This window comes from Delphinus delphis, chromosome 15 (genome assembly GCF_949987515.2).
Source record: "Delphinus delphis chromosome 15, mDelDel1.2, whole genome shotgun sequence".
Classification (NCBI taxonomy): domain Eukaryota; kingdom Metazoa; phylum Chordata; class Mammalia; order Artiodactyla; family Delphinidae; genus Delphinus; species Delphinus delphis.
Window position 1 is genome coordinate 43,515,944 of NC_082697.1, and position 26,144 is coordinate 43,542,087.

The window sequence follows — 26,144 nt, forward strand, 5'->3', positions numbered from 1 at the left end:
AGGCATGTTTTAAACCCTAATCTTGCCTATACAGGGAATAATGCACACAGAAAGGACTGGACGGAACAGACCAAAGTCTTAAACGTAAATGCTGAGTTTCCCCCTGTTGCTTCATAGTTTAATTCGCTGTCCAGAATTTCAGTGCCGGTAAACAGAAAAAAACCTGTTGATCCCACAGGTGTCATTTCCCATCGGGCTGATGCCTCGGTTTACCCTTCCCAGTGTGTGCAGCCTGTGGAGTCAGTGTTGGTCGTGGGGAGGAAGCCCCAGGGCAGTGACACCCAAGCTCCCCTCAGCACAGCAGGTGCTGGGACCCCCTGAGCCTGATGCCTGGGGCCTGGGTCTGGGGGGGGAATCTCTCTACCCCAGACTTGCTCTCAGGCCTGATCTGCAGCCCCTGATGGCTGATAAACCCACACGGTCGCTGAGCTTGGGGCTGGAGGCCACCGGCCGGGGCCTGGTCCGGGCTCCGTTGGAGATGAGGCTCTGGCTGGCTGCCTGCCAGCCCCTCCTAAACTTGTCCCGGCCTCGCGGCCATGGCGCCTGCACAGAGACGCCGTCTGTGCTGCTCCACGTTCAGACGTGGGTTGCTGTGCTGTCCTTCCCGCGTGGCCTGGGTCGGCCTGGCGTGGGGACCCCGCCTGCTCCACCTCTGCTTCTTGGGCCCTGGAGCCCCTGGAGGGAGCAGGCATAGAACCAGGGCAGGTGGCCCTCCGGCTGGGTTCAGAGCTTCTCAGTGCCAAGCTTGAGAATGCGGCCTTTGATCTTCAACATTTCTGGGCTGCCCTGAGCATCTCTCATAAAAAACCCAGTGTGTTCGCTCAGTGGACTTGGGAAAGGAAGGGTCGTACACCCCAGGGGAGCCTTTCACGTCAGACCGGTTCTGGCTTCACACTTAAGCCACCGTTTATCAGCTGCCCCCGTCCCACAGTTCCCTTGGTTAGTCTGTTGGTTGGTTTGTTCCGGCAGCAATCGCACCTGCAGATATTCATGCAGTGGAGAATTTAGAAAACATACACTTCTGTTTTTACCTTCCACCATATTGCTGCTCTTAACGTATTTGCACGTTTGTCAGTCATTGCGCTTCCTTTAAAAAATCCACTTTTGCACCTGCAGCAGCAGGTGAGGGCCACCGGCAGGCTCCCAAGGCCTTGAGGGCAGAGTCCTTGGCCGTGGGCGGCAGGGCAGTTCTGCAGCTCCGCCCTAATCTCTGATCTCTGTTCCCTTTTAGGGCCTGTCTTCCCAAGGCGGCTCAGGAGGGTGTGTCTCTCTCAAGCGCTTTGACAAACCTTGGCAATTGGCTCCCACCTCCCAGGCATGGGAGGGAAGCAAGGGCAGGTTCTGCCTCTGGCTGAGGTACTTAGGGTTGGGAACAAGGGGATGCCAGGGGTGGCGTCAGGAGCCAGGCAGGTGGCAGTGGCGTAGGGGCTGCCGGTCGGGCGGCAGAGCCCGGTGGGGGGCAACCACTGGTGGACCCACAGACGGTGAAGAGTCAAGATGCCTCGTTTGCACGTAGGGCTGTGACATCTGCCCAGACCTGAGAGGAAATGTATGCTGGGTCTGGAGGTGAACTCGACCAGGGGGAGACAGCTTCCAGGCCTGCCTATTCACCGAATTTTTATAATGGCAAGGAACTTGCTGCCGGCCACCAAGCACATCACGTTCACATTAACTGCGACCCATCCTTTGCTCCTGAGTTCCTGGAGGGGATGAGGACCAGAGCAGAACACGAAGAACCACCGGAAATGATGGGGAAGAGTATTCTGAGCTGCGGAAGGCGATGGCAACTTTATTGACCAAGAAGAAACTAAGAAACTTCACAGGAGCCACGGTGTATGTTCCAGGGCCTTCTAACATGCTATGGCTTCTGACACATTTATTCCAGAAGTGAGGAGACAGTTGTGAGGCCCCGTCTGCCAAAGCCCGGGCGTCTCTCCCACACCCTCATCCTCTTGGCTACAGGAGACCTGTTTCCTTGTGAAGGCACAGCTGTTTGCTGCCCTCCTTCCCCCAAACACTCACAAAATATTCAAAAGAAAGGGCAGCGTCCTGCTGCCCTTCCCAGCTCACCTCACCAGCGGCCGAACTACCCTCTTGTTGCCTGGACTCCTTACAAAGCACGAGAGACGGAACCCGAGTCCCCGGGACGGTTCTGATAAAATCTCACTGAGATGACGCTGCTAGTGGTCTGCACACTGTCACTGTGTGATAATGTCATTAAGTTAGGTGCTCCGTCCAGGCAGCAGGGGCTCCACTTGACTGGAAAGGTTTAAAACGAACTGATTTCCAGTGATCTCCTCACTGCCCACCCCTCCCCACCCAGGCTGGCAGCGCCACCCAGCACACATTTGGAAAATGAAGGGCTCTTCTGGTCTGGTCTGAGCGCACAGGATAAGACCACAGGGATGTGTTGGGTGGTCAGGGTCCTGGTTGGTGAAACTTCTAGAAATCTAAGCTCTTATCAGAACGTTGGGTCCTGGGTTTCAGAAACCGTCAACACCGCAAGCCGCCATCAAAGACAGGCGACGGTGGGGTACAGGTTAGTGTCATTACAACCCTTCCAAGTCCCTGAAAGCGACGCTGACCTCTCCGGACAGGGTTCTGCGTGCTGTCTACCGGGGGAGGCGCCGGAGACACCAGGAAGCACCAGGGCTTTTCATGCCATTTCGCAACTTGCTCCTTTGCAGGTGGGACCCCCAACGTCCAGATACCCCAGAAGACCTTACACCGTGAGTGGTGCTCTGAGGTCCGTCCAGCGTACTCCTAACCAACTCACCGTATTCCTCCTCGTCTGTGAGGCTAAAACATCTCCTTTCTTTGGAAATGACTGTTTTGGTAAATTCTTTCGAGACCAAGGAATGTTGCAGTCGAGGCTGATAGTCCTGGGGGCCGGTGAACGATGCTGCTGCTTTCTGGATGAGACCAGGAGGCCACGTCTGCAGGCGCGGGGACCCCCTGCTGGACCTCTGCCCTCACGGCCCGCACCCCCGGGGAGATTTCAGCTCCAGACCCGCCGCGGCTTAACTTCTCCACCTCACGGCTCAGCTGTGGGCCGATGCCAGGTCATGGTTTCAACCTGACCTGGGCCCACTGCCCAGAAATTCTGAGTCTGTTCTCCGATTTCCCCAAATGTCGATTTAAAGCCACCCCCCCATATCTTCCTGGGTTTCCAGCCTTCCTTGACTTCACAGACAGAGGCTCTCCAGGCTGGCCTTTAGGGGCATATTTAATTCCCAGCATCACCCTGTGGATGACACGGGGCACGGGTCCGTGACGTCCCCGGTAAACCTTTCTCCCTTCACATCGGCAGCCACGCTAGTTACTCTTCTACCTTAATCTACCGACGCTTCTTGCTGCCCTCTTATCTCTGTAGTTATTCTCTGTCGCTCTTTATGGCTTTTCCCTTGAATTCTGTTTGTCTGGTGTTAATATCACTGCAACTGGTTGCTTCAGAACCACTTACCCTTCTGGCCAGGAGATTCCACAACTCAGGGGTTCTAGAAGCAATGGGAGAGAGATGGCGCTCGCAGTGTGGGTGGCCCAAAGAGTATGAAGGGAACTGGTTCTGAAGGGTCAGCACAGGGGCTTCCAGGAACCGACATCTCAGGGGCATGGGCGCCGCTGCAGCTACAGAGTGGGTTCTGCCAACCTTGAAACCGAGGGGCTCAGGCTGCCCCAACCAAGCTGACCCGGCTGGTAAAGCAGCTTCCATCCACAGAAGCCCTGAGATCAACCCTGGCTGTTTCCGGCTTTCCTGGTTGTTCCATTTTGGGGCTGTGACCAAGGATGCTGCTGTGAACAACCTCTGTGGCCACGTGGGTGCATTTCTCTTGGGCAGATGTCTAGGTGCAAAATAGGGAGAAGGATGTTTACATTTATAAGAAAGTATCACAGCATTTTCCACTCCCAACGGTGGGGGAGGGTCCCAGCCCGTGGGCCCAGTGATTCCAACATGAACCGGGTGCTCTGTGTGCCAGTGATTTTCATCTGTGTTCCCCTGAAGATGAACGATCAGAAGCCCATCTCCTGGGCTCCCTGGTCCTTCGTGCACCTTCCTTTGTGCATGAACGACAAAGGTTTCTGTTTCATTATTGATTTGTTGTCATTCTTTATAGGGTCTCCATGTCACTGTTTTTATAGAGGGGTACCCACCAGCAGGTGAATAAAATGGGGGGTGGAGACGTGGGGCGTCCAGGCAGCTGTCCCTGGAGCACTGGGCTGGGGATCAGCTTCAGATGAGGGCCAGGGCCACACAGGGGTGCGTCAGGCAGAACAAGGGCGGGTGAGGGGCTGGGTGCCTCCCCGCGGGCACAGCAAGCTTGGCCACGGCTGGTCATCCCCTTTCTGACGGATTCTACTGGTCTCTCTGCACGCACACCATTGTCCTCCTTTGCTTGGAGGTAGAACACCTAAAACCTCTGAAACCCCAGGCTCTGGATGCCAGCGCCCAGAGGAAAGCATTGTGCAGTTACAAGGCACGGACACCCTACCAGGTCCATGCACTTCCATGTGCCCTTTGTGCACTGACTACGACCTTTACGTGGATGGCTTCTGTTCCCTCTGCTATAAATCGATGGGCCTTGAGGGGGTGACCCCCATTGATGGCCCCCCACCAACACACAGGCCAGGAGGAAGAGCCACACGGGGCTCCGAGTGGAAGATGCTCCACTCCACCCAGACTCCAGGTTCATGGCCCGTGTTCGCTTCAGAAGAGCCCTGGCTGCCCCGGAAAGCTTCCCACATGCCCTGGCAGCCGGGGCTAATTCCTCTCTTCCTTCCTTCCAAGGGATTTTTATGTAGGAAGGGGGCTGAGCAGCTAAGGACGGCCTGGGAGCTGGAACAGGCAAGCTGTACCCACGACTTGCCCGTTTCAGCTGTTCTTACTCGGTTCCCTGGTTCCCAGCGGGGACCACTCCCCTCTCACTCGCGGGTGTAAGTACAAACCAACAAAAATGGTTTCACGTCCACATTGTACACCCACAACATGAATAAAAGATCTAAAGATATGCCACAGCCTAGAGCACCATTCTTCCATTTTTTATCACTACCTCTGCTTTCAGGCCCCGAGGTTCTCTGTGCCCAGTGACGTGAAAACACTTTATCTTTTGTGAGCCTTTATACTGTCTACAGGGGGTTCCTGCTTCCGGGGTGGGGCTGGAGTCCTGAGGGGCCCCTTCCTTAGGATTCCTTCACCTCGGCCTCAAACACAGGCTCACAAAGGTCCCTTCCACTTTGAGAGCAAAGCATCTTGCTGTTGAGGATCTAAGGTTTTCCATTTCTAAGCCTGAAGATGAAAACCAGTGTCAGCTCCAGGCACTGGGACTGGGGAGATGTCATGCTTTTAGCTGTTGGAACATCCACCAAGAGAAAGGCTTCATAAGAGCAGGGAACACCATTTTGCTCAAAGGATGTCAGAAGGTGGAGACACCTGAGCGTCCTGGCCCCGCGCAGACCCTACCCCGATTACAGAAAGATGCTTACGAGGGGGTCCAGGCAACAAGAGCTGCTCAAGGTCTCCAGGTGATGCCAACATGCAGCCAAGGAGAGAACCGTCGATGGCACAGAGAGATGGCAATTCCGGGGGAGCCAATGCTCCTTGCTTTCAAGGAACTGGTCCATTTCATCTGGGTTATTGAGTTCACGGGCACAGAGCTCTTCACACTTGTTGAATTCTCTTATTCTTCTCTTAATATCCAGGGCATCAGTAGAGATGACCCTTTCTTTCCTGGTATAGGTAATCTCATTCTCTCTCTACTGGTTAGCCTGGCTAGAGGTTTATTAGTTTTATTGACTTTTCAAGTTTTGTTGGTTTTTCGTCTTTTCAAATCTTTTCAAATAGCTGGCTTTTGATTTTGTTGATTTTCTCTACTGTTTTCCTATTTTCAGCATCAGTTGATTTCTTCTCTAATTTTAACTATTCCCTTCATTCTTTTTGTTTTAATTTATTCTTGTTTCTCTAGTTTCTTAAGGTGGCTGGTTAGGTTCCATCAAATGCATGTATCTTTTTCTAACAGATTTATTTGATGCTACAATTTTCCCTCTAAGCACCACTTTAACTACATCCCACAAATTTTGATGTTTTATTTTCATGTTTAGTTCAGAATATTTTTAAATTTCCTGTGAGACATTTTTGACCCATGGGTTATTGAGAAGTACATTTTTAAAGTGCCCAAAATTTGGGAAATCCCCAGCTACGTTTCTGTTACTGACTTCTATTTTAATTCTTGTGTGGTCTAGAATGTACTTTGTATTTTTTCTTTAAAATTTTTAAGGATTGTTTTTTTGGCCCAGAATACAGCCTATCCTGGTGAACGCCCCCTGTGCTCTTCAGAAGAAATGTGTATTCTGCAGTGTTGGCTGATTAACAGTGTTGTTCAGGTCATCTATATCTTTACTGATTTTCTGTCTGCTTGATCTATCAAGTACTGACAGAGGTGGCTGAAGTCTCCAACTGTAACTGTTATCTATTTCTTCTCTTAATTCTGTAGTCTTGCCTCATATCTCGACTCTGGGGTTAGTGCATTCACTTTACGCTTACGATTGTTATTTGTTCTTGGAGAGTTAACCCCTTTATCATTATGCAACACACCTCTTTATCCCCGATAATATGCCTTGTTCTGAGGTCGGCTTTGCATGAAATTCACATAAGATACTCCAGTTTTATCTTGATTTGTGTTAGCATAGTATATCTTTTTTCATATCTTTACTTTTAATATTTACTTTCAATCTGTCTGGGCTTTATATACAGGTTTCTTTAAATGTAGACAGTATATAGTTTATAAGTAGACAACGTATAGTGGGGTCTCATTGTTTTAAAAATCAATCTGACAATCTCTGTTTTAGCTGGTGTGTTCAGACCACTGACATATAAATGATTATTAATATAATCAGATTAATATTTACCATCTTTGTATATTGTTGCATTTGTTTCTATTTTCTTTTCAGCCTTCTCTGTTTTTTTTCTTTTTAAAATGTGGACCATTTTTAGGGTCTTTATTGAATTTGTTACAATATTTCTTCTGTTTTATGTTTTGGTTTTTTGGCCGCGAGGCATGTGGGATCTTAGATCCCTGACCAGGGATGGAACCCACACCCCCTGAATTGGAAGGCAAAGTCTCAACCACTGGACCACCAGGGAAGTCCCCGTCTTCTCTGGTTTTAATCGAGCATTTTATGTGATTCCATTTTATCTCCTCTATTGCCTTATCATTTATACTTCTATTTAAAATATATATCTCAGTTGCTAAGCCTACTTTCAAATAGCACCATATTGTCTCAAGTGTAGTGCCGGTACTTTATGATGGAATATTCCCAAATCCTCCCTCTCATCTCTTCAACACTGTTGTCACTTTTCACTTTTACTTATTCCCTAATCGCCCAGTGCACTGTTACTATTCGTGCTTTAAACAGACAGCGATCTTTTAGAGAATAAGAAAAATAAAAGATTACATCTCATTTTTATTTATTCATTTTTTGCTGCTCTTCTTTTTTATCAATGTAGGTCCAGTTTTCTGACCCATATCGTTCTCCTGCTGCCTGAAGAACTTTAATATTTTTCTAGACCTCAGGGGTGCTGGCAGTGAATTCCCCCAGTTGTTCGTTTGAGATTGTTTTTATTTATCCTTGACTCTTTCAGGATATTGTCCCTGGATATACACACAGGTTGGCAGGTTTTTGTTTATTTGTTTTATTCTTTCAACACTTTCAAGATTGAATTGAACTGCATTCTTAGTTGTGTGGTTTCTGATGAGAAGTTGGCCACAGTTTTTATCCTTGTTTCTCTGTAGGTAAGGTGTTTTATTCTCCTTGGGGAATCTTCAAAAGTTTCTTTTTGTTTCCTACAGTTTAAGTATAATACATCTAGGGTCTTTTTGTTTTTGTTGAATTCTGCTTGATGGTCTCTCTGCTTCTTGGAACATGTGTAATACTCTGCAGTATTATTTCTTAAAATATTTCTTCTTCTTTTGGTATTCCAATTACACATGTTACACCATTTCCTATGGTCTTGCAGTCCACAGTTTTTGGATGTTGTGTTCTTTTTTTTTTTCTTCACTGTTTTCAATGTGTGTTTCAGTTTGGGTAATTTCTTTTGGGCCATCTTCAAGTTCACTGATGCTTTTCTCAGCTGTGTCAAGTCTACCAACAAAATAGTCTTCATTTCTGTTACTGTTTTTTACTTCTAGCATTTCTTTTACAGTTTTTATCTCTCTGCTGACATTACCCAGATGTTCATGCATGTGGTCTACCTTTTCCTTTAGAGCTTTTAACATATTGGACACGGTTGTTTTAAATCCTCTGTTTGATAATTCCAACATCTGAGTCATAATCAAGTTTGGTTCTAATGATTGCTTTGTCTCTTCAGACTTTTCTTGACTTCTAGCATGCCTTGCAATAAAGACATCTTTATAGAGCAGTAGATATTAAAGTAAATAGGCCTTTAGTGTGAGAATTTATGTTAAGCTGGCAAGAAGTGAAGCGTGTTTGATGTTTGTTGTAGCTTTAGGTACCTCTTCGAATGTCTTTATTTTTGTCTTTCCTCTTGGCTTTGGGGCTTTCCTGTGTACTGCCTCAAACAGAGTATACACCTCATGCCCCCCAGCTCACATCCATTGTTATCATACTGGAAGCTTATACTCACATGGTGGAAGGGTATGGGGGAGGGGAAGCTCTGTGACCCTCTAAGTCTTGTAACTGGAGTGCACAGTGGGCCAGGGGTGCACTCCACAAAGAGGGATGAACTCCACGGTCTTTCCATCTCTCCTCCAGAGTAGGGTTGCTCCCCACCCCCCACCCTGCCCCCATCAAAAGCCTGCCAGAGACCACCCTGCAGCACTTTGCTTTTAGGATAACAAACGAGATGCATGTTGGAGATTAACAAATGCTTTAAGGCGGGTCTCTTTTGTTGAGGTAGTTTCTGTTCCTCTCCTGTACACACACATACTGTAAGGCTGTAGATATTTGAAGAAATATGTTAACTTAGCTTATTTTAAAAATCACTTAGAATATTTAATGCTGTCACTTAGCCTTACCAGCACAATGCTGTTTGCTTTGCTAACGGAAGATTCACAAGACTCTCAGCCCTTCTGTCTTCACTAGGCAACATCTTCATCATCATTGTCATGTGTGCCAGTGTGCATTTGATAAGTATAATAGCTTTGGAGTAAAAATGCCCTTTGCTTTTTACTATAATCATGTCATGACCTCATAAACTATTAGAAGGCATTTTAGGTCTCAGAAATTTTGTTCATTTGATATTTTCTTTCTGAATATAGTATTTAGGAAAGAAAGTTGTTCTCTCATTATTCATTTTCTGATGGACCTAATAATATAAACATGTTATGTGTATACTTTTCTTTCATCCCTGTAAATGTAGCTGTGGCAGATTATATCTTCCCTGAAACGGCTGCTGCAGTGTTTTCCATCCCTCATATTCTTCTAGATCCTTGACCTCTATGTTCCTTCCCACGAGTCTGGGTAGAACTTTACCAAGGCCTCGGCCAACAGGGTCTGGTGGAGGTGATGCTGCATGGCTTCAGAGGTTGGGTCATAACAAGGTCTCATGATCTGCTCTGGTATTTTTGGGACACTTGCTTTGGGAGCCCAGCCACCATGCTGTGAGGAAGCGCAAATTAGCCCATGTGAAGGGACCACGTGGGAAGGCCAGGTACTGGGTGCCCCTGTGCTCACTCTGGGTAAAGTCCGAGCCAACACCCAGCATCAATTACCAGACATGGGTGTGAAGACGCTGCAGATGTTCCAGGCTCGAGTGACCCCAGACCTTGAGGAGCAGAGACAGGCCTTCCCCATGGCGCCTCCCGGATCCCAACCCAAGAAACCATGAGCACAATGAAAAGGTCATTTCATGCCACGAGGTTCAGGGCAGTTTTCTTTGCAGGAATAACTGGATCAGCACCCAAAATAAAACGCAGAGGTTTATCAGAAAGCCAGGAGCAGGTGTGGTGTGCAAAACACTCATTGCAGAAGCAGGAGGAAGTGCGGGGAGATTGTGAGAGTTTGCTCCCCAAGGCAGCAGGGTTCACCCCTTCCATGAAAGTCTGAGGGCATTTCTCTGGGGAGGCTGGGGTTTGTACCTCTTATTTCTTGGTATACTTTTAATGAGTCCACTTAGACACGGGGCCTGAGTTTCCTCATGTGCAGACCTTGACGGTGCTCCTTGGTCCCTGCAGGGTCTGAAGGCAGAAGGCTCGGGTTCACTCCTTCTCTACCTCAGTGTTGCTCAACTGGAAAATCTACCCTCTGTGAAGTTAGACAAGAAAGTGAGGCTGGGTCACATCGCGTGCAATTTGGGATAAGGTGTGTTCTAGTCACTGTCTAGGAGACAATCCTTCTATCCCTGGAGATTTGTAGTCTGATAAGCTAATGAAAGTATTGTAGTCAGTAAGGGCTATACTATTATACAGTGACACCACTATATCTATCTGACTTACAAACATTAAAAATAAGTACAAGGTATGGGTAAGGTCCTTAAATTGTGTGTGTGTGCACGCACATGCATGGCCCGTTTATGCCGCGTAAAGACCAGCTCCCATGAGATCGTCTGTGGATGGGAACACACGGAGGGTAGACAGAGAAGGGGAGGGGAGAGCTGTCTTGGGCCCACACACCTTCTCTCTGGTCTTCCTTTTGTGTGTGTCTGTCCCTTTGGAAGCCTCAATATTCTTGCCACCTTCTTCTCCATTGTAAGAAACAAGCAAAATCTCTAGGAGAAAAGTGCCTTTCTGGCCGGGCAGTTAGAAACAACAGACTCATCTGAACTTTGCTCTTCCGTATTTCCCACCCCTTCCAGACAATTCCTTTTGGTGGGTCCCACCTTCGGGTCAGGTACAAGCAGGCCAACCTCTGTCTTATTTCTCTCATCACCTCCTAGAAGTGTAATATGTAGTTTTATTTGCCGAGTATATCTCAATAAACCTGGAAAAAATGATAAACTCAAGACCACAGCCTCCCTCTAGACCCTCTGGCAGTTCTAAGTAACAGGGGGCTTCAGACAAGGGCCCTGGGCCGGGGTATGACCTGCACTCCCAGCTACATCCCAAGATCTCAGTCTCCTCCTCCAAGAATCTAGGACTTTGCAGAGGCCATAACTGGAGGAAAGAAGTGTGTCTGTTTCCTCCGTGTCCTCTGATAATTTTCTTTGCTGTTGTTTCTGGAAGATGGCCCAGTCACTTGGCTATAGGGGACTGAGAGCTGACATGCAAAGGGGGAAAAAAAGAGCGAAGGAGGAGGGGAAGGACCATGAGGGAAAGAAGAGACTCTTTCACGAAGAAGAAAGGTCACTGCAGCTACTTTCAGCGTGTAAAATATTCCCTTAGCTTTATTGTGTGGAGGACGTTAGCATATGCACAGCGGGAAGGAACATTTTAATACAGAGCATCTTTTTCCAGCTTCAAAGATGAGAGTAAAATATAAAGGTAATGAAACTGCTGTTGGGATGATGTCTTTTTCTCCTTGGGGCTTTGTGGGTTGGCAGAGAAACGGGCTAGTAGGAGCATAATTTGTGGGTCAGAAATGACCCCCGAAAGAGAAGGAGACAGGCTGAGCCCTTGGTGCGAGTGAGTCCAGCATTCTGACCTGCAGAGACACTGCAGGACCACCTTTCCATCCCCACTCCAGGACCACCCCTCTGGCTCCCCCAGGATCAGCCCTTTGGTTCCCCTGAGTTAAACAGTTTTCCCCTGGCGCTGGTGGCCACGCTCACAAACAGGAGAAATGCTGAATTTCAGTGAGAAGTTGGTGAAAATCATGATGAACCCGTTTCCCACCAAGCCCGTGGATGTCCCGGACGGCCTGCCTGCCCTCGTGGGGTCTAGGCAATCCCCCCAGAGGAGGGGGGCAGGGAGGGCAAGACAATCCAGGTGTCCGAGCTCCCTGGGCTGAAAGGACGTCCAGGACTCTGGGGACAGGAGGAGACGGGGGTGAAGGTGGGTGGAAGTGGGTGCCTATCTCAGGAACGGCATGTGGGGGTGACTGTGTCCTGTATCGCCGCCCAGCCGCCCAGGAGGGGAGACCCTGGAGGGGAGGAGTCAGCTCTGCGGGTCCACGAGCAGGACGTGCGGGCTCATTGGGGTTCCTGGTGCTCTGTCCTCACGGAGGTGTCCTCCCAGCTCTGTCCCTTGGAGTTAGGGGGTTGAGGTGTGGCCGATTGAACAGATGTTAAAACATCATCGAGGAAGTTGCCTCCCCTACTTAAGATACTAACGTCGTTCAGAATTTGATAACTGCGTACAGCTCATTGGCTGATTTCGACTATACGCTTTCGTTTATTAAAGGAGGCCACTGAAAGAACTCCTCTGAAAATAAACCACTAACTTCTAGGGGACAGAAGACCTTGGGAGCAATACTGCGGCAACATCTGAGGATCCGTGCTCTCAGGTATTGTTACCTTCTGTTCATTGCTTTCCCCGACATGCCCGTTGGGTTACATTAATCTCAGTGTAATAAAGAACTCTATTCTGAGCATTTAAATGGGTGAAGCAGGACTCCTCCTTGACAGCAGCTTGTCAGTTAGGACTTTAACCGTGGGTCTGTCTTATTTATTCCCTGACCACCTCCAAGAAGGACCGAGGAGGGCTGACTGTTTCCCGAAGGCCAGAAACCCTTCCTCGTCCCATTTCCTCGTTGCTTCCCGAGGTCTCAGTGGACTTGTTGCCCTGACCACCACAGAATCTCAGCCTAGGAACTTGGATGAGTCCCTCTCACAGTGCCTCTTTCCAGCCAAGAAGAGCGGGCGGTTTGGGGAAGAGCTGTCTTGGCCAGGCCTCTGGTTCCTGGACCTGCTCCCCCGTCTCTGTCTTTATGCCAACCAAGCAGACAGAGTGTGTTTACTAAACTCTTGTTCAGGCCACGCACCACGAACACCACATCCTGGAGATGCAGCCGGACTGCAGCGCCCCCGTGGCCAACGCGCTCCATCCACAGACCACCGTGAGCTGAAACCCTTCAGGCAAGCTTTCTGACCATGACAAACGATTATTATAATCCTCTGCTGGGAGCTGAGGGGGAAGAGCTCTGAGTTTAGATATATTTAGACATATAGCTCAAGCTGATTCTGCTTTAAGCCTGTCCCCTGGCTTTTGAATTCTGTTAAGTTACTGGGAAATAAAGTTAATCATCTTGCAGGTTAGTGCAGGCTGCGTCAAGGACACTTTTATGTCCTGCTGCCCAGGCCGTTCTTCGGTTTTACAGCTCGCCGGGAGCCTGCGTCGGGCCCGGGGCGTCCCATCTCCTCTCGCACCTGTGGGGAGACCAGGGCAGCAGGTGGGCCCCGGCAGGGAGTCACGATCTTCCCGATCGGATGGCGGGGTGTTTGGGGCCACATCTGATTCTGTCCTGGTGCCAAAGGGCAAAGTCCTCTCTCCTGAGTAAAGACAGCACACCCACATCCCCAAGCCCCTAGCTGGAGTCAGATGGCTTCTGTCTGCTGGGGAAGGGCCGCCCTCTGGGGAAATGAACTCAGTTACTCAGGGCCTCCCTGGTCACAGGTGGTGACAAGGAGTACCAAAGACTTTTCAGAAAGAATTGGCCTTTCTCAGGACAGGCTCTTAGGCCAAGAATGGAGGTGCCCAGAACACCCTGAGCATCTCCAGGTCCAGGCCCAGGAGCAGATTCCAGACACTCCTCCAGGAACCGTGCCTGAGAGCTGGCCCAGGACAGAAGCAGCCCTTTGACCACGGAGCTGAGCCGCCAGCTCCTGCTGCAGCTGCAGCCGCAGGACAGACACACTTCCGAGAGGCAAAGCTGCAGAGGGTGCTTCCCTGCACCCTGGGCTCCGGCCTCCAGGGATGCCACCGGACAGCTTCGGGAAGAGTGGCCCCATGTACTGAGGTGACCTGCAACCCTCGGGGCTCCGGCCTCCTTCAGACTCCAGAGAGTCAGCCGAACTCTGTGCCCCACCCCCCATCCAACATTCATGCATAATAAATCAAACCTCACTGTGATCAGTCCTTGCAAGACACCCCGCCAATTACCTGAAAATCAGCCTGAGAGCCAGCGCGATCAGCTGTACCCTCTGTGGGCAGAGCGTGACTCAGGATCCCAGGTCTGACCAGCACTTGCCCCCTGTGCGATGGGACAGGCACAAACGCACTCCCAGCGCCCCTGATGGGCAAGGCCCAGGGATCCTTACGTGGACACAGATGGCTCTGGATGAAGATTTGTTCACTTACAAGCTCCATTCTGGTTTTCAAACCCTGCATGTCATTTCCAGAGGAAAGCAAGGCACTTGTTACACCTCTGAGGGCCAGGCAAAATGATGCAAAATCATCTCAGGAATGCAGAGAATCATCTTAGAATTGAGCTCTAGGGGCAGGGTCTCAAGATGGACTTACCACATCTCCACTGTGTTTAGATTCCCGGGAGGACCACAAAGCACTGCCAGTCTGTTCTTGGTACTTTCTGGGCCTGTGAACCATCCTGGACACCTTGGAAGCTCTTGTGGCTCTCGACGACCAAGAAGGGACCCCCAGAGACCCAGTCTGGTGGTGGTGGGCAGTGTGGGCCTGGGATGGGGGCGGTGGTCTTGGAGGGAGGCAGGAGTGGCAGGAGGCTGGGGTGATGGCAGAATGGGGGTAATGGGGAAGCTCTGGGGTTCAGGCTGGCTTTGAAACCTCCACTCAGTTTGGATGAAGCAGGCAGTGCTGGGGCCTTGAGGGGTGATGCTGTCCACGTGGGACTGAGATGGGCCCAAGTGGACCCAAACTGTGGCACTTCCTGGAGAACCATGGATGGGCCGGGATGGGGGATGGGGGATGGGAAGGGTCCAGGGCCAAATTCACCACCTGCGTGTTGCTCTCTCCCGGCGCAGGGCCAGTTCTAAAGGATACTTTCCGCCTCCACGTCTTGCTGTTTCCTGCATCCCCTAAGCAATCTGCGTCGTGTCATCTAAGAACTCGCTGCTTCATCATTTATCTTTGAATTACTTTGGAGGCAGCCGGCTCCACAGCTCTCCCCAACCAGCTCACGCTGAGTACGTGGGGCTCCTTCGACCCTGCCCTCGTGTGTGTGTGAACATCACCGCAACGCAAAGCTCAGACCAAAGTAAACACGCGCTGCAGGTGTGTTTCAAGGACTCCTTCCTATTTATATGTACCAATCATTTAAATAAAACCGAAGGTTAGAAATGAAGAATGCCCCGTCTAAAAGGAGAGAAGGGAAATAAGAATGAGAAGCTTTACACACAGGTAAGAGACTGCAGGTCTCAGTACATGCTGTGCTCGAGGTAATTTTCCAGCTCTAAATTCAGTATCTTCTAGGCTCTATGTCTGGGATTCACGCAACCCTCAAGTGCCAGAAAATGCCGAAGCTCATCAAGGAAGCAAGAAAAGAGGGGCCCTCCTGAGAGCAGCCCACCCAGAGTCTTGAGCCAGGGTCCCGTCCTCTTGCTGCACCAGTTTTTACAGCCAAGGTGCAGGTGTAATGTCATCAGTACTTTTGACTCCCATGTACAGCTAGCTGGCCCCATGGTTGAGGTAGTCCAGTGAGGGGTCTCTCAGTGAGGAAGACTTAAATTTCATCATCGTCAACATCAAAACATCAGAGATGTACCCCAAATGACCCTCATTCCCACGAGAATCTATGATGTGCTCATCAACCAGTGACTCATCACAACTGTTCCCGAATTTCTATGTTCTGTTGGCATCACTATACTTGTGAGTCCAGACACAGGGGGTACTGTCCTGCCTGTGAGGTGAGGCTTCGTGCTGCAGAGAGTGAGATGGATCAGTGGCCTGGCCTTCCCCGTGGCCACATCCAGGGACGCCTGTGGTGAGACTGGCGTCTGTCATGGACCAGGGCATGTTCAGCTAAGTGTGTCTAGGCTCTGGGCAGGCTGGACTCAGCCTTCAGAGGCACAGCCACGGAAGCCACGGGCCACTGCACAGAAGCAGGAGCTCCTGGGACTGCACCTTTTGTTCGGTCCTCGGGATGTCATAGGACCTGTGCAGAGCCTCAATCTCAGAAGAGATGGGAAAGAAAAGACCAACCATGCTTTTAGGGGCTACGTCCTTACAGCTTTATATACATCATCTAAAAGCAAAAAGATCACGCATTTGCAAACGTAATTTGAGGTGAGCATGAGGCCAGAGGGAAGAATGTAACACACGCTGGGATTTTAACTCTGGACTCCCAGGCACTGTGTGGGCTCTGCCCTTGGACAATCAACGCACGGGTTTCTCTGCTCCAGACAAATAATCACAAAATCGAGATAGTAATTACTGAGACGATGCATAAACGATAACTGCAAAAAATCCATCTAATACGCTCCAGGGAACAGAACAGATATGATGCATTTGTTCATCTATCCACCAACACAAGCTGAGATCAGTGACTCAACTCCAGCATGCGTTCTGGAGGAAGAAAAATAGATCAGAAATCTGATTTGTCCTGGCTGCACCAGATCATTAATATTTATACAGAATTGTTTAGATCCAGAAGTTGCAAAACAGCTCTCAGAAGCTACAATCAGCATATCAAATACACATATGGAGAGGGAGATAGAGATGGGGCAGGAGAGATCCAGGGAGGAGGAAGGAGGGGAGGGAGGGAGAGAGAAGGGGGAGGGGAGGGGGAAAGTGATCACTCCAGACCATTAAGCTGTGTTGCATGTTTTCCTGATACAGGTTAAAATATATCCATCTGATATATCAGGCCATCCTTCTAGTCACGTTTATACTCCATTTCTGCAAAGTCAGTGCCATTCCCGCGCCTGGTGGGGCTCCTGCAGCCTAGCCGCTCCCTCACCATAACCCTGGGGGGAGAGGTGGGCCTGGTCCAAATCCTTCCCACCCCCTCGCCCCCTTGGTAGCATCTTTCTTCCCAGGTGGTCCCATCACTCCTGCTTCTCCACACCTCCTGGGGCTGGAACAGGCTTTGCCAGGTCCTCCTCTGTGACTCCAGCAGAGTTCATGGCTTTAGTACTTAGTTACCCTGCTAAACCAGATGATAACTCCACCTGTTAGAGGACCCGTGACTCTCACGTATGAAGTTGGGTCTTGTGCTAATTCTGAATCTGCTACCGCTTACAGACGCAGTCACCAGGCGGTACTCAACTTACTATAAATCAGGGGGCATCGGAGAATAATGAACTTGAGGATAAAAGAGGTGCGTGGTGACATATATAAAACATTTCCTCCAGACCTACGGATGATTATAAACCACACCACTGAGTGTGTGGAGGACACGGGGTCCAGTTTTATGTAATGCACCTGTCCTAAGCACACAACTTTGAAAAAAAAATGAGCATTTCCAAAACCTGTCTTTGTTTGTGACAAGGTTTAGCTAAGAGAACGTGGAAATGCCGGTCTCTCTGGTGAGATGAATGGTTAGAGATGGACAGGTGACAGCTCCTAAAAGCATCTGAGGCATCTGCCGCTCAAGGCTTTGTTGTAACTAAGCTCCTGGCGGATGGGAGGGTGGAGGGAGGTGAAGAGGCCCGTCTCGCTGCATCTGCCTCATGAGACCCCAAGGCTGCGCAGCAGAAATCCGCAGAGGCCCTGCAGTGCCTGGCACACGTGTCTGCTTGCTTTCTTGTGAAAGGATATTCTGCTCTGAGTTGACTCTATTCCAGAACGTGCTGCTTCCGTGCCGTGTCCTCTGACCACCCTTTATGCTGTTGTATTGCCCACCCTTATTCTCTGGCTTAAAACGCTCAGTTAATAGACAGACTCCAGTTTGCGTTCAAGACTCTCCAGCCCTGCCCTGTCTTCCCTGGCCCCCCAGGTCACCTCTGTCTCTGTTGCTTCCTCCTGGGGGGAGCCCTCAGCCTACGGCTGGTGGCAGCCCCTCCTTGGTGGGCAGCTCAGAGGAGGGAGCTCGGCACTGTCTCCAGGGCGCCCAGAGGAGGAGGGGTTCGTGCTGGCTGCTCACCGACCTGCGTGTGGCGCGTGCCCAGAGCATTTAGCAGCTTGACTCGATATTGAGCCGCGGTGACTCCTCCCAGCTGGGTCTGGACACCCTCAAGAGATGCCACGTTTATCAGCCACATGGTTCATCTTTACGAAATGACTGAACAGAACACGGGTGTGCAGGTCTCTGCATCAGACACACGTGTAGCCGGGATTCGGCAAGCCCCCCGGGGCTTTCCATCCTTGATTCACAAGGCGATGCCACTTCTGAGTCTGAATAAGGCTCCCACGGGCTTTGTTCTCTTCGTCCCATTGCACTAGGCCACTCATGCAAAGAGCCAGGGCGAGTTCCTGTCAGCGCTGGAAGGAACGGGAATTCAGGTGACAGAAAATCTAAGTTCCTCAACCCAGCCTTCAATTTTCTAATTAAGAAACATTCCTGTTGTAAGAGGAACACGGTCTCTGTAGAAGAACTATAGATTTCTGCTTCTAATGATAGCACTAGTGATCCTTCTGCAGAAGACAGCTAGAGATTCTTTAGGAAATATTAAAGAATACTTTGAAACTCTGGTGCTATTCATAAAATTCATAATCTGACGCTTAGTTCCCTTTTCTCATTTAATTATAGTTATAATAATGCAGTTAAGAAAGGAAAGAAACATTTTAGGAAGTGAAATCAAGACATAATAGATGCTCAAATGTAGAAGATGCCTGAGGCCGACGCAGTACACGGAGCGCTCAGGCCTCCTGCCAGCGGGAGCTCCGGACCCACGGCCTCGGGGCAGCGGAGGTGGGCTGGGGAGTCGGGGAGGGTCTTCCAGCTCCAGTCTCAAGCTCACACCTGCCCTGCTGGTGAAGGTGCCCAGGTAAGCGCCCAATCCCGCCTAGAAGGCTTCTCTTCCTCACTGTAACACGCTCCAAGCAGGTGGGGACAAGATTTAGAAGCGAGAGCTGTGCTTTTCTATTTTTGTTTGCAGATAAAAGTCAAAGTTATGTTGCAGGAAATTTGATTTTAAGTGTTAGAAGCATTGATATTTGCATCATGTATCCATACTTGCTACCTCTCTGATTTCTGTGTTATTTAATCCCTTGAAACTTCAGTCTTTTCATCCATAAAAATGGGGATAATAAATTCCCACCTTTCAGACTCATTGCCAAGATTAAATAAGATAAAGTGGGCACATCAACTAGCTCACAGCCATCGCGCAGCAAATTTGGGGTCCTTTCTGTCTTCCACATCATTCAGAGCATCATTTTCTGGGTGGACCCACCAAAACTACACACAACACCTTCCTCTGTAAAAAGTGTATAAAACTTGCCTGCACTGGGAGCTGGATCAAATGATTAGCACCGGAGTAAAGTGAAGCTGTGGACAAACGCTGCCCTCAGGCCTCCACACTAAGGCCGGGGGCGAGGCCCACCGCCAGCAGGTGGCCTTAGGACGCCATCGCCTTCACTGACCCCTGATCCCATGGCCACAAAGTGACGTGATGGCAGTGCCCTGTCACGGACTTCCCATGAGATCACGCGTGTGCAACTGCTCAGACTACGGCAGCATCAGGAGCGGGGGGAGGGCTTGTTCAAAAGCCGTTTCCACGCCCCCTCCCCCAGTGGCTCTGATGCAGCGGGTCGGTGGGCCAGACGACACGCCTTTCTAAGTGAGCTGGGGATGTCGACACTGCTGGCCAGGACCACCCAAGAAGGCAGGTGTGCGGTGTTCAACGCAGGCCGGGCCCAGAGGTGCAGGTGGTACCCACCTCCCTGACACTTTTACCACCACTGTTACTGCTACTTGAGGCCTTTTTCGAATCATAAAATCTGTTGGAGAAAAGATCCCACGTCTCCTTCCAGGTGTCCCTTGACCTGGGGACCCACGTGTGTGCCGATAATTCCGATTTCCTGCATCTACAGTCAGGCTGAAGAGGCACGAACAGAAGGCCCGGTGGGCTCAAGGCTGGGCTGAAGCACCATGTGCCAGGGGCTGCCAGCTCCTGGGCCTGCAGTGCAGTCCAGAGCCACGCTGACCCTGAAGGGACCCGCGCGCCAGGGTCTCAGCCGCGAGTTCCCGTGGAGATGTGTCCACCGAGGGGTCCACGCTCACAGCACAAAAAAAAGAGGGGCTGAGGGCCGGGGACCCCAGAGCCCCTTCTCTTATTCCAACAGCAAAGGCAACCCCGCAGGCCTCAAAATGCTGGCTCTTCACCCCTGAGAATGTGACCAGCGGCCTCCACGGAGACTGCTTCACTTGCCGTTAACGGATGATCAGAATCCTTTCCCATCAAAGGTATTAAACATCCTGACTCATCAGGCCCGAGTCTAGAAGGTTCTTAAGGTGTGAAGGGTAACGTTACTTTCTGAGAAGAAGGATCTCATGCCAGTCTCCTCTACTATGGCTGGAGTTTTATTATATTTACCATCTTTTAGACAAGGATGCTGTGCACGGCTTGCCCTGCCCCAGAGACAGGCCTCCCCCAGAGTACGTGGAGAAGCCAAGACCAGGGATGACTTCTGCATCCCGGCACGTAGACAACATTTCCTGGGCAGCCCCACCCCCAGCCCCCGCTTATCCAGGGCTCACCTGGCCTCTGCCGGCAGGTGACAAGTGACACCAATGTCCACTTGCATCTCTCTGAACAGGGAGCATCTGCCCTGTGGAACCCATGGTAAAAATATGAGTCCCGTTCTACAACTTGGCAATCAGAACACAGCTCTGGCTTGGAGGGCACGCCCTGGGGGTGATGGGGTTTGTCAGTAGGCCAGGCTGGGAGGCTGGGAGTGGGCCGCCCCCTTCACCCCTCCATGTGTCAAGACTGGGATGCAGGGGGTGGCTGACGTTACACTTGGGCCCTGGTTCTCTGGGCTCTGTCCTCCTGAGCTTCCTTCTCCTGGAGAAACCCTCTTGCCTGTTTGCAGCGCGTTAACCCAGGCTCAGGGCGCAGCTGACACGGGGCGCTGGGCTCTGGGCCTGGGGTCTTCTGGGGACACCATCTGCACATCGAGGGCATCTGCCCATGTGCTTTTGTCTGGGTCCCGCTGTGCGTCCCAATCCTTGGTGCACGCAGCGACCGCGGCCACTGCTTGCGTCTGGGAGATCCCGGCCTCGCTCCACCCACAGCTGCTCAGGCCCCTGACAGCCTGGAGTCTTGCCCTGCAGCCTCGGCTTGTGCCCCCAGAGCAGAGGCCTCTGGCATTTGTGGGACAAAGTCACAAAAGAGAAGCTCAGACACATCCTCCAGGTCAAAGCTGGACGTGAAACAGCCACCTGACCCAACCCCAGCGGTGCAGGACGGTCCCCATCACCCCTCCCCATACCCGTCCATCCTCCAGAGACAGGACCTCAAGCAGCGGCCCTGCCACGTCCCCCTGGAAGGGCCTCTGGGGCCTCTCAGTGTCCCTGTGAAAGGGTGCCTGCCCTCAGGGGGCCACCAGTGGGTCCTCTTCTCCCCCTGCTCCTCGTGGGGTCAGGAAAAGGGGGTCAGGGGACACGGGAACACACATAAAGGGACTCTCCACTCACCCAAAAAACCGAATCAGTACAGACAATGGCAAGAAGCAGTGAGAGGCCAGGGGTCTGTTCTCAAGCCCAGAGGAATCAGTGCTTCAAGCGTGAGACCTGGCCGGTAGGCCCGAGAGCCCTGGATGCTGGAGAGGGAGCCCGGTGCCCTGAGGACGCGGTGGGCTCCGGGGCCAGCGGAAGGGGCTGCCTTTATCTCCCGTCTGGTGGGGATGACAGGTGATGCTGAAACTCATGCTTTAATTGGCAAGTACACATCTTCCTTTGATTAATAAAAACGGGAATGTAGATCATTTCTGAATGAAGGCTCCCCATTTGCTAGAGGAAATCTTTCAAAACCTGGGCTCCGTGAAGGCACATGGAGGACGTTTGCCGTGAAAAAGGGCTGGGAATCGACGTCCTTAAAGCACGGAGGGCACGGTTACCCACCAGACAGGCCGTTTCCTCCAGAACCTTAGTTTGGGATAAGCACACAGGCGCCGCAAGACTGGACTCTATTTTACGTGTGAGCCTTTCACAAAGAAAACCAAACCCGCTTTGCCTCCATTCCCAGTGTGTACCAAGTCCGCGCCCAACATGGGGTCAGTCCCGCTGGCGTGGAGGCCGGGCTCCCAACCCGCTGCTTTCCCAGTGGCCACTGTCAGAGGATGTGTCCCGGGCCTGATGGGGTGAGGCTGGGCACCCCCTGCCCGGTCCCCCCAGATGGCTCTCCGCCCCCGAGCAGGCTCTCCTCGATGGCCTGGGTGCACCAGCCGTGTGCGCGTAACCCACGGGGAGGCCTTACCTCGTGGGACAGGTAGAAGGCGGCGATGCCCAGGGGCCAGAAGCAGCAGAGCATGGAGAAGACGCTAAGGCCCAGGTGGTCCCGCGGGGGCATCACGAGGAAGTTGTCCTCGCTCTCTGTGTCACTGGAGTAGTCGCTCTGCCGGGAGAGATGGGGATGGAGAGCGAGGTTACCAGGGGTCTCTCCATCATCCCCCGAAGCGGGGCTCAGGCCTGGCGAGCCCTCCTGGCAAGTGTGTGTCCCCCACAGGAAGAGAAAAACCCCAAGGATGGGCTCTGGGTTGCTCCATGGGAGATTAAACCTCACAGGCCTGCGGATCTCTGGGATGGGGTGCGGACAGCTGGGTGAAGGTTTGACCATCGGAGGACGGGGCTGGGTGGGAAGCGCACAGGCAGAGTTGGAGTCCACTCTTTGTTCCAAGACTTCAAGCTGGTTTTAGGGTGAGGCAGGGCAGGTGTCGGGGCCAGGACCTGCCCTGAACCCCCTTCTTGCCTTAGACTCTGATCTGAGTAAGGACGTCACTGGGCCTGGTCTCAAGCCCGGGTGTCCCTCCTGTTTTGGTTAATCAAACACGTGTAAAACTGCCAATCAGAGCCTCTACTCAGCCTGTGCTAGAAGCTTCCTGCTGGACTGTTTGTGTCTCATCTGAGAGAAAACTGGTGAATTTGGAGGGGCTCACCCCAATCTCAAACAGGGACTTTCTCTAGGGGCCCAGGATGGAAGTGGGTGATGCACTGTCCACACGGTACCCACCTGCCCCCCGCATGTGCGCGCACACACACACACACACACACACACACACACACACACACAGAGACACACACACGGACACAGAGACACACACACAGACACACACACAGATACACACACATGGACAGACACACACAGATACACACACAGACACACGTGCACACACAGATACGCAAACACACACAGACACACACACACACGGATACACACACAGATACACACATGGACACAAACACACAGAGACACAAAGATACACAGACGCACACACATGGACACACAAACACACACAGACACACCCACAGACACCCACAGACACACAGACACACACACAGATACACACGCATGGACACACACACGCACACACAAATACACACACAGACTCACATACATACACACACAAACACACACAGACACAAACAGACACACACACACACACAGACACACAAACACACACAGATACACACACACACAGACACACACATGCATGCACCCCATGGGTCCCAATCCCAGGCATCCCTTCCCAGTGAGGACCAGCTCCTTCCTGCAGGGCAGGCTCTTGCCCTGGTTGGTCACCGTCCCTGGGGTCATCTTTCCAGGACCCTGCAGCCTCCCCTCCGCTGGGCCAGGTCTGCGGAATCCCTGTCTTTCCTCTGCAGCATCACCTCTCAAACAATAAAGGGAAAGGGAAAGGCCCATCCTCACTGCTGCAGAGAGGGCACGAGCAGCCTTCAGGGAGGCATCTCGCTCGGTGGGGTCTGGGGACTGAGGGCTGAGGGGCAGACGCACATCTGCCGGCCCGCAGGGAGGCCAGAACCTTCCATCCAGGTGAAGGACGCCAGGCAGGGTCCCCAGGACGAGCTGCCCAGGAGGCCCATGGTGTCCACTCTGGGAGCACAGCACTCGGAGCCTCAGGCTGGGCTGCAACAGCCGACCTGCCCTGATGGCCCTCTGCACGGGGCCTGGGGAGGGACCCTGAAGCGACACTTGCAGGGCGGGATCCGAGGCCGCCGAGAGACACGGAGGACGGGGCTGAAGGACAGACGCCCCGGCGGATGCGCGTCTTTCGACGGGTCTGGATGCACCCAAGCCACAGCTCTGTCTGTGGGCACCTGTTCAGGCTTTTGGCTGCGGTGGAGTTTTTCGGTTTTGTTTTCGTTAACTGAGGGTTTAAATACCTGGGCTGGCTGGAATCTTACTCCAAATCTGGAAATAGCTGCTGTGGCTATTTCTCTTGTCATTTCTACTTTACAAAGGACACTGCTGGGATCTGGGCGGTTACAGTGTCCCCAAACTACAGAACCGTCTGGCCAGTGGCCGCTTACTGCAGACTTCTGTGCTGTCAGCTGTCTGGACACCAGCGTCTGGCCACCAATCAACCCCACTGCCCTTAGTTGCTTCTTGCCTAAAGCTGGGGTGTCCTCTCTGTACCCCTTGGCCCTGGGATTTTGATAACCACTTCTCGACTGGTCTGTTGGTGGCCAGTGGCCAGGGTGGTCAGTGGAAAGTTCCGCAATCAGTGAGCAGTGTGGTGTCAGCTGAGGCCGCAAACCACACAGGGCTGCCTGGGCGTCGACCCCTATCTTTGGAAACAACTTCAAATGACACCACCATGCCTGTGAAGCAAAGGTTCCCCCCACAAAGTCTTCACAGACTTTTCCTTAGAGCATAAGGGAAGCACACCTGTAAACTACAAAGTTGTGGCTACACGGCACCAAAATAACTAGTCAATTTTCATTCAAATAGGTTTTTAAAAATTCAGACAAATGACAGGGCAGACAGAAACAGCCCAGCCCTCTGTACCATCTCCCTCCCATCCACGGCAGTGCTGTGGGTACAAGTGGCCATGGGCATCGCACCAACAGATAGAGGAGAGGAGAGGAGGACCCTGGGGGCGGGTGGCGACAGAGACACCATCAAACCAAGTAGAGAAAACACACCACGCACAGCAGCTGTTTCTGAAAATCCTCTTCACGGGGCATTAGCTTAGAATATCTGCAAGGCAGGGTGGACGCTTCCAGAGACGTTCACAGCTCACGTGGTTGAAGGAAGAGATACTATGAGGGGGCAGAGCAGTACAGGGGCTGCTGTCCTCCTCCCCCAGCCCACCACTGCCCACACAGTCCGCCCTCGTCCATGACCTCCACGCAGGGAGCTGGCTCTCTGTCCCCTGGGGTTTCTTCCTCGGGAAGATTGACTAGGATAATCATAGCACCAGGCGGGACGCACATCGGCCCTGTGAGCACAGCCCCGAGGGTGAAGGGGTGCAGGGGCTCGGCCTCGGCCCTCGTCTCTCTCAAGGTCTCACTGTCCCCTCACCACTGCCCGGCTCCCTGGAGCCCCACTCGCTCCTCAGCCCCTGGCCTTCTCTGCTGCCTAATTCTGGGGAGCGTCTCTGCGTGGCCTGGGCGGGGGCGGCGGGAGGAGACCAGGATGGACTCGGGATCGGGATGCCCTGTGGAGCCTGCACGGTGTGTCCCCGACAACACCACTTCAAAACTGCGAAATCACAGAGGACTCTACGTGGTCATGGAAAATGAGGATGTAGATGTTTATTCATTGCCCTGGAAAGGTGCTTGTAATAACCGAGGGAAAAACCAGGGTAGAAAGTGGAAGAAGTCATATGTCCTCCAGAAAGTCAGAAATTCAGATGCGTCTGGATGGCGGGCATATCAGTGCTTTTTGTTTTTTTTTCTTTTTGCGTTTCTGGGGTATAGTTTTTCTACAATAAGCAAGGTTATTGGGCAATGAAACTCACCAAGACACAGACGTGCTGACAGGTGGGGGGTCCCCCCACCCTCCGTCCTCCTGTGGAGTGGGATCCCTCAGGACTTCCCTGAGGCCCTGCTTGGAGACATTGTGTCGGGGGCCCAAGGAGCAGCTGGCAGAGCAGGATGGGAACTCAGCACAGCACCCAGGCTCCCTGAGATGCAGGTCAGACCCACCAGGTCACTGAGGGTGAAGATCAGAGCCTCAGCCCGCGGAGCCCAAGTCTGTGTTGACCAGCAAGGCACCACCGCCCCACGGAGCTGCTTAAATTACCCAAATCAAAGATGCCCGACGTAGTTCCTCAGCCACCCTACCACCTGCCAGGGCCTCAGGTGGCACAGGTGGCCAGCGTCCATCACACGGGACAGCACACAGACTGCACATAGCAGGTACCAACAGCACACGTGTTGAATGCATGAAGAATTCCCAAATGCCCTTAGCCGACATGGACAGCATCTGAGAAGCAGCC

The 26,144-nt window shown here is 51.8% G+C and overlaps 1 protein-coding gene across 5 annotated transcripts in view; it reads right to left on the minus strand.

Moving 5' to 3' along the window:
• Positions 1–26,144, minus strand: part of SYNDIG1 (synapse differentiation inducing 1) — a 117,360-nt gene that overhangs the window by 11,705 nt on the left and 79,511 nt on the right. For 4 of the 5 annotated variants that reach the window (XR_009522210.1, XM_060032920.1, XM_060032921.1 and 1 more), the window contains exon 3: positions 22,160–22,297. The exons of the other annotated variant lie outside the window; for it this stretch is intronic. Coding sequence is in view for 3 of the 4 variants with exons in the window: in XM_060032920.1 (XP_059888903.1) it covers positions 22,160–22,297 (138 nt within the window). In the remaining variant the exon portion in view is untranslated. The remainder of the gene's footprint in view (positions 1–22,159; positions 22,298–26,144) is intronic. 5 annotated transcript variants of the gene reach the window in all.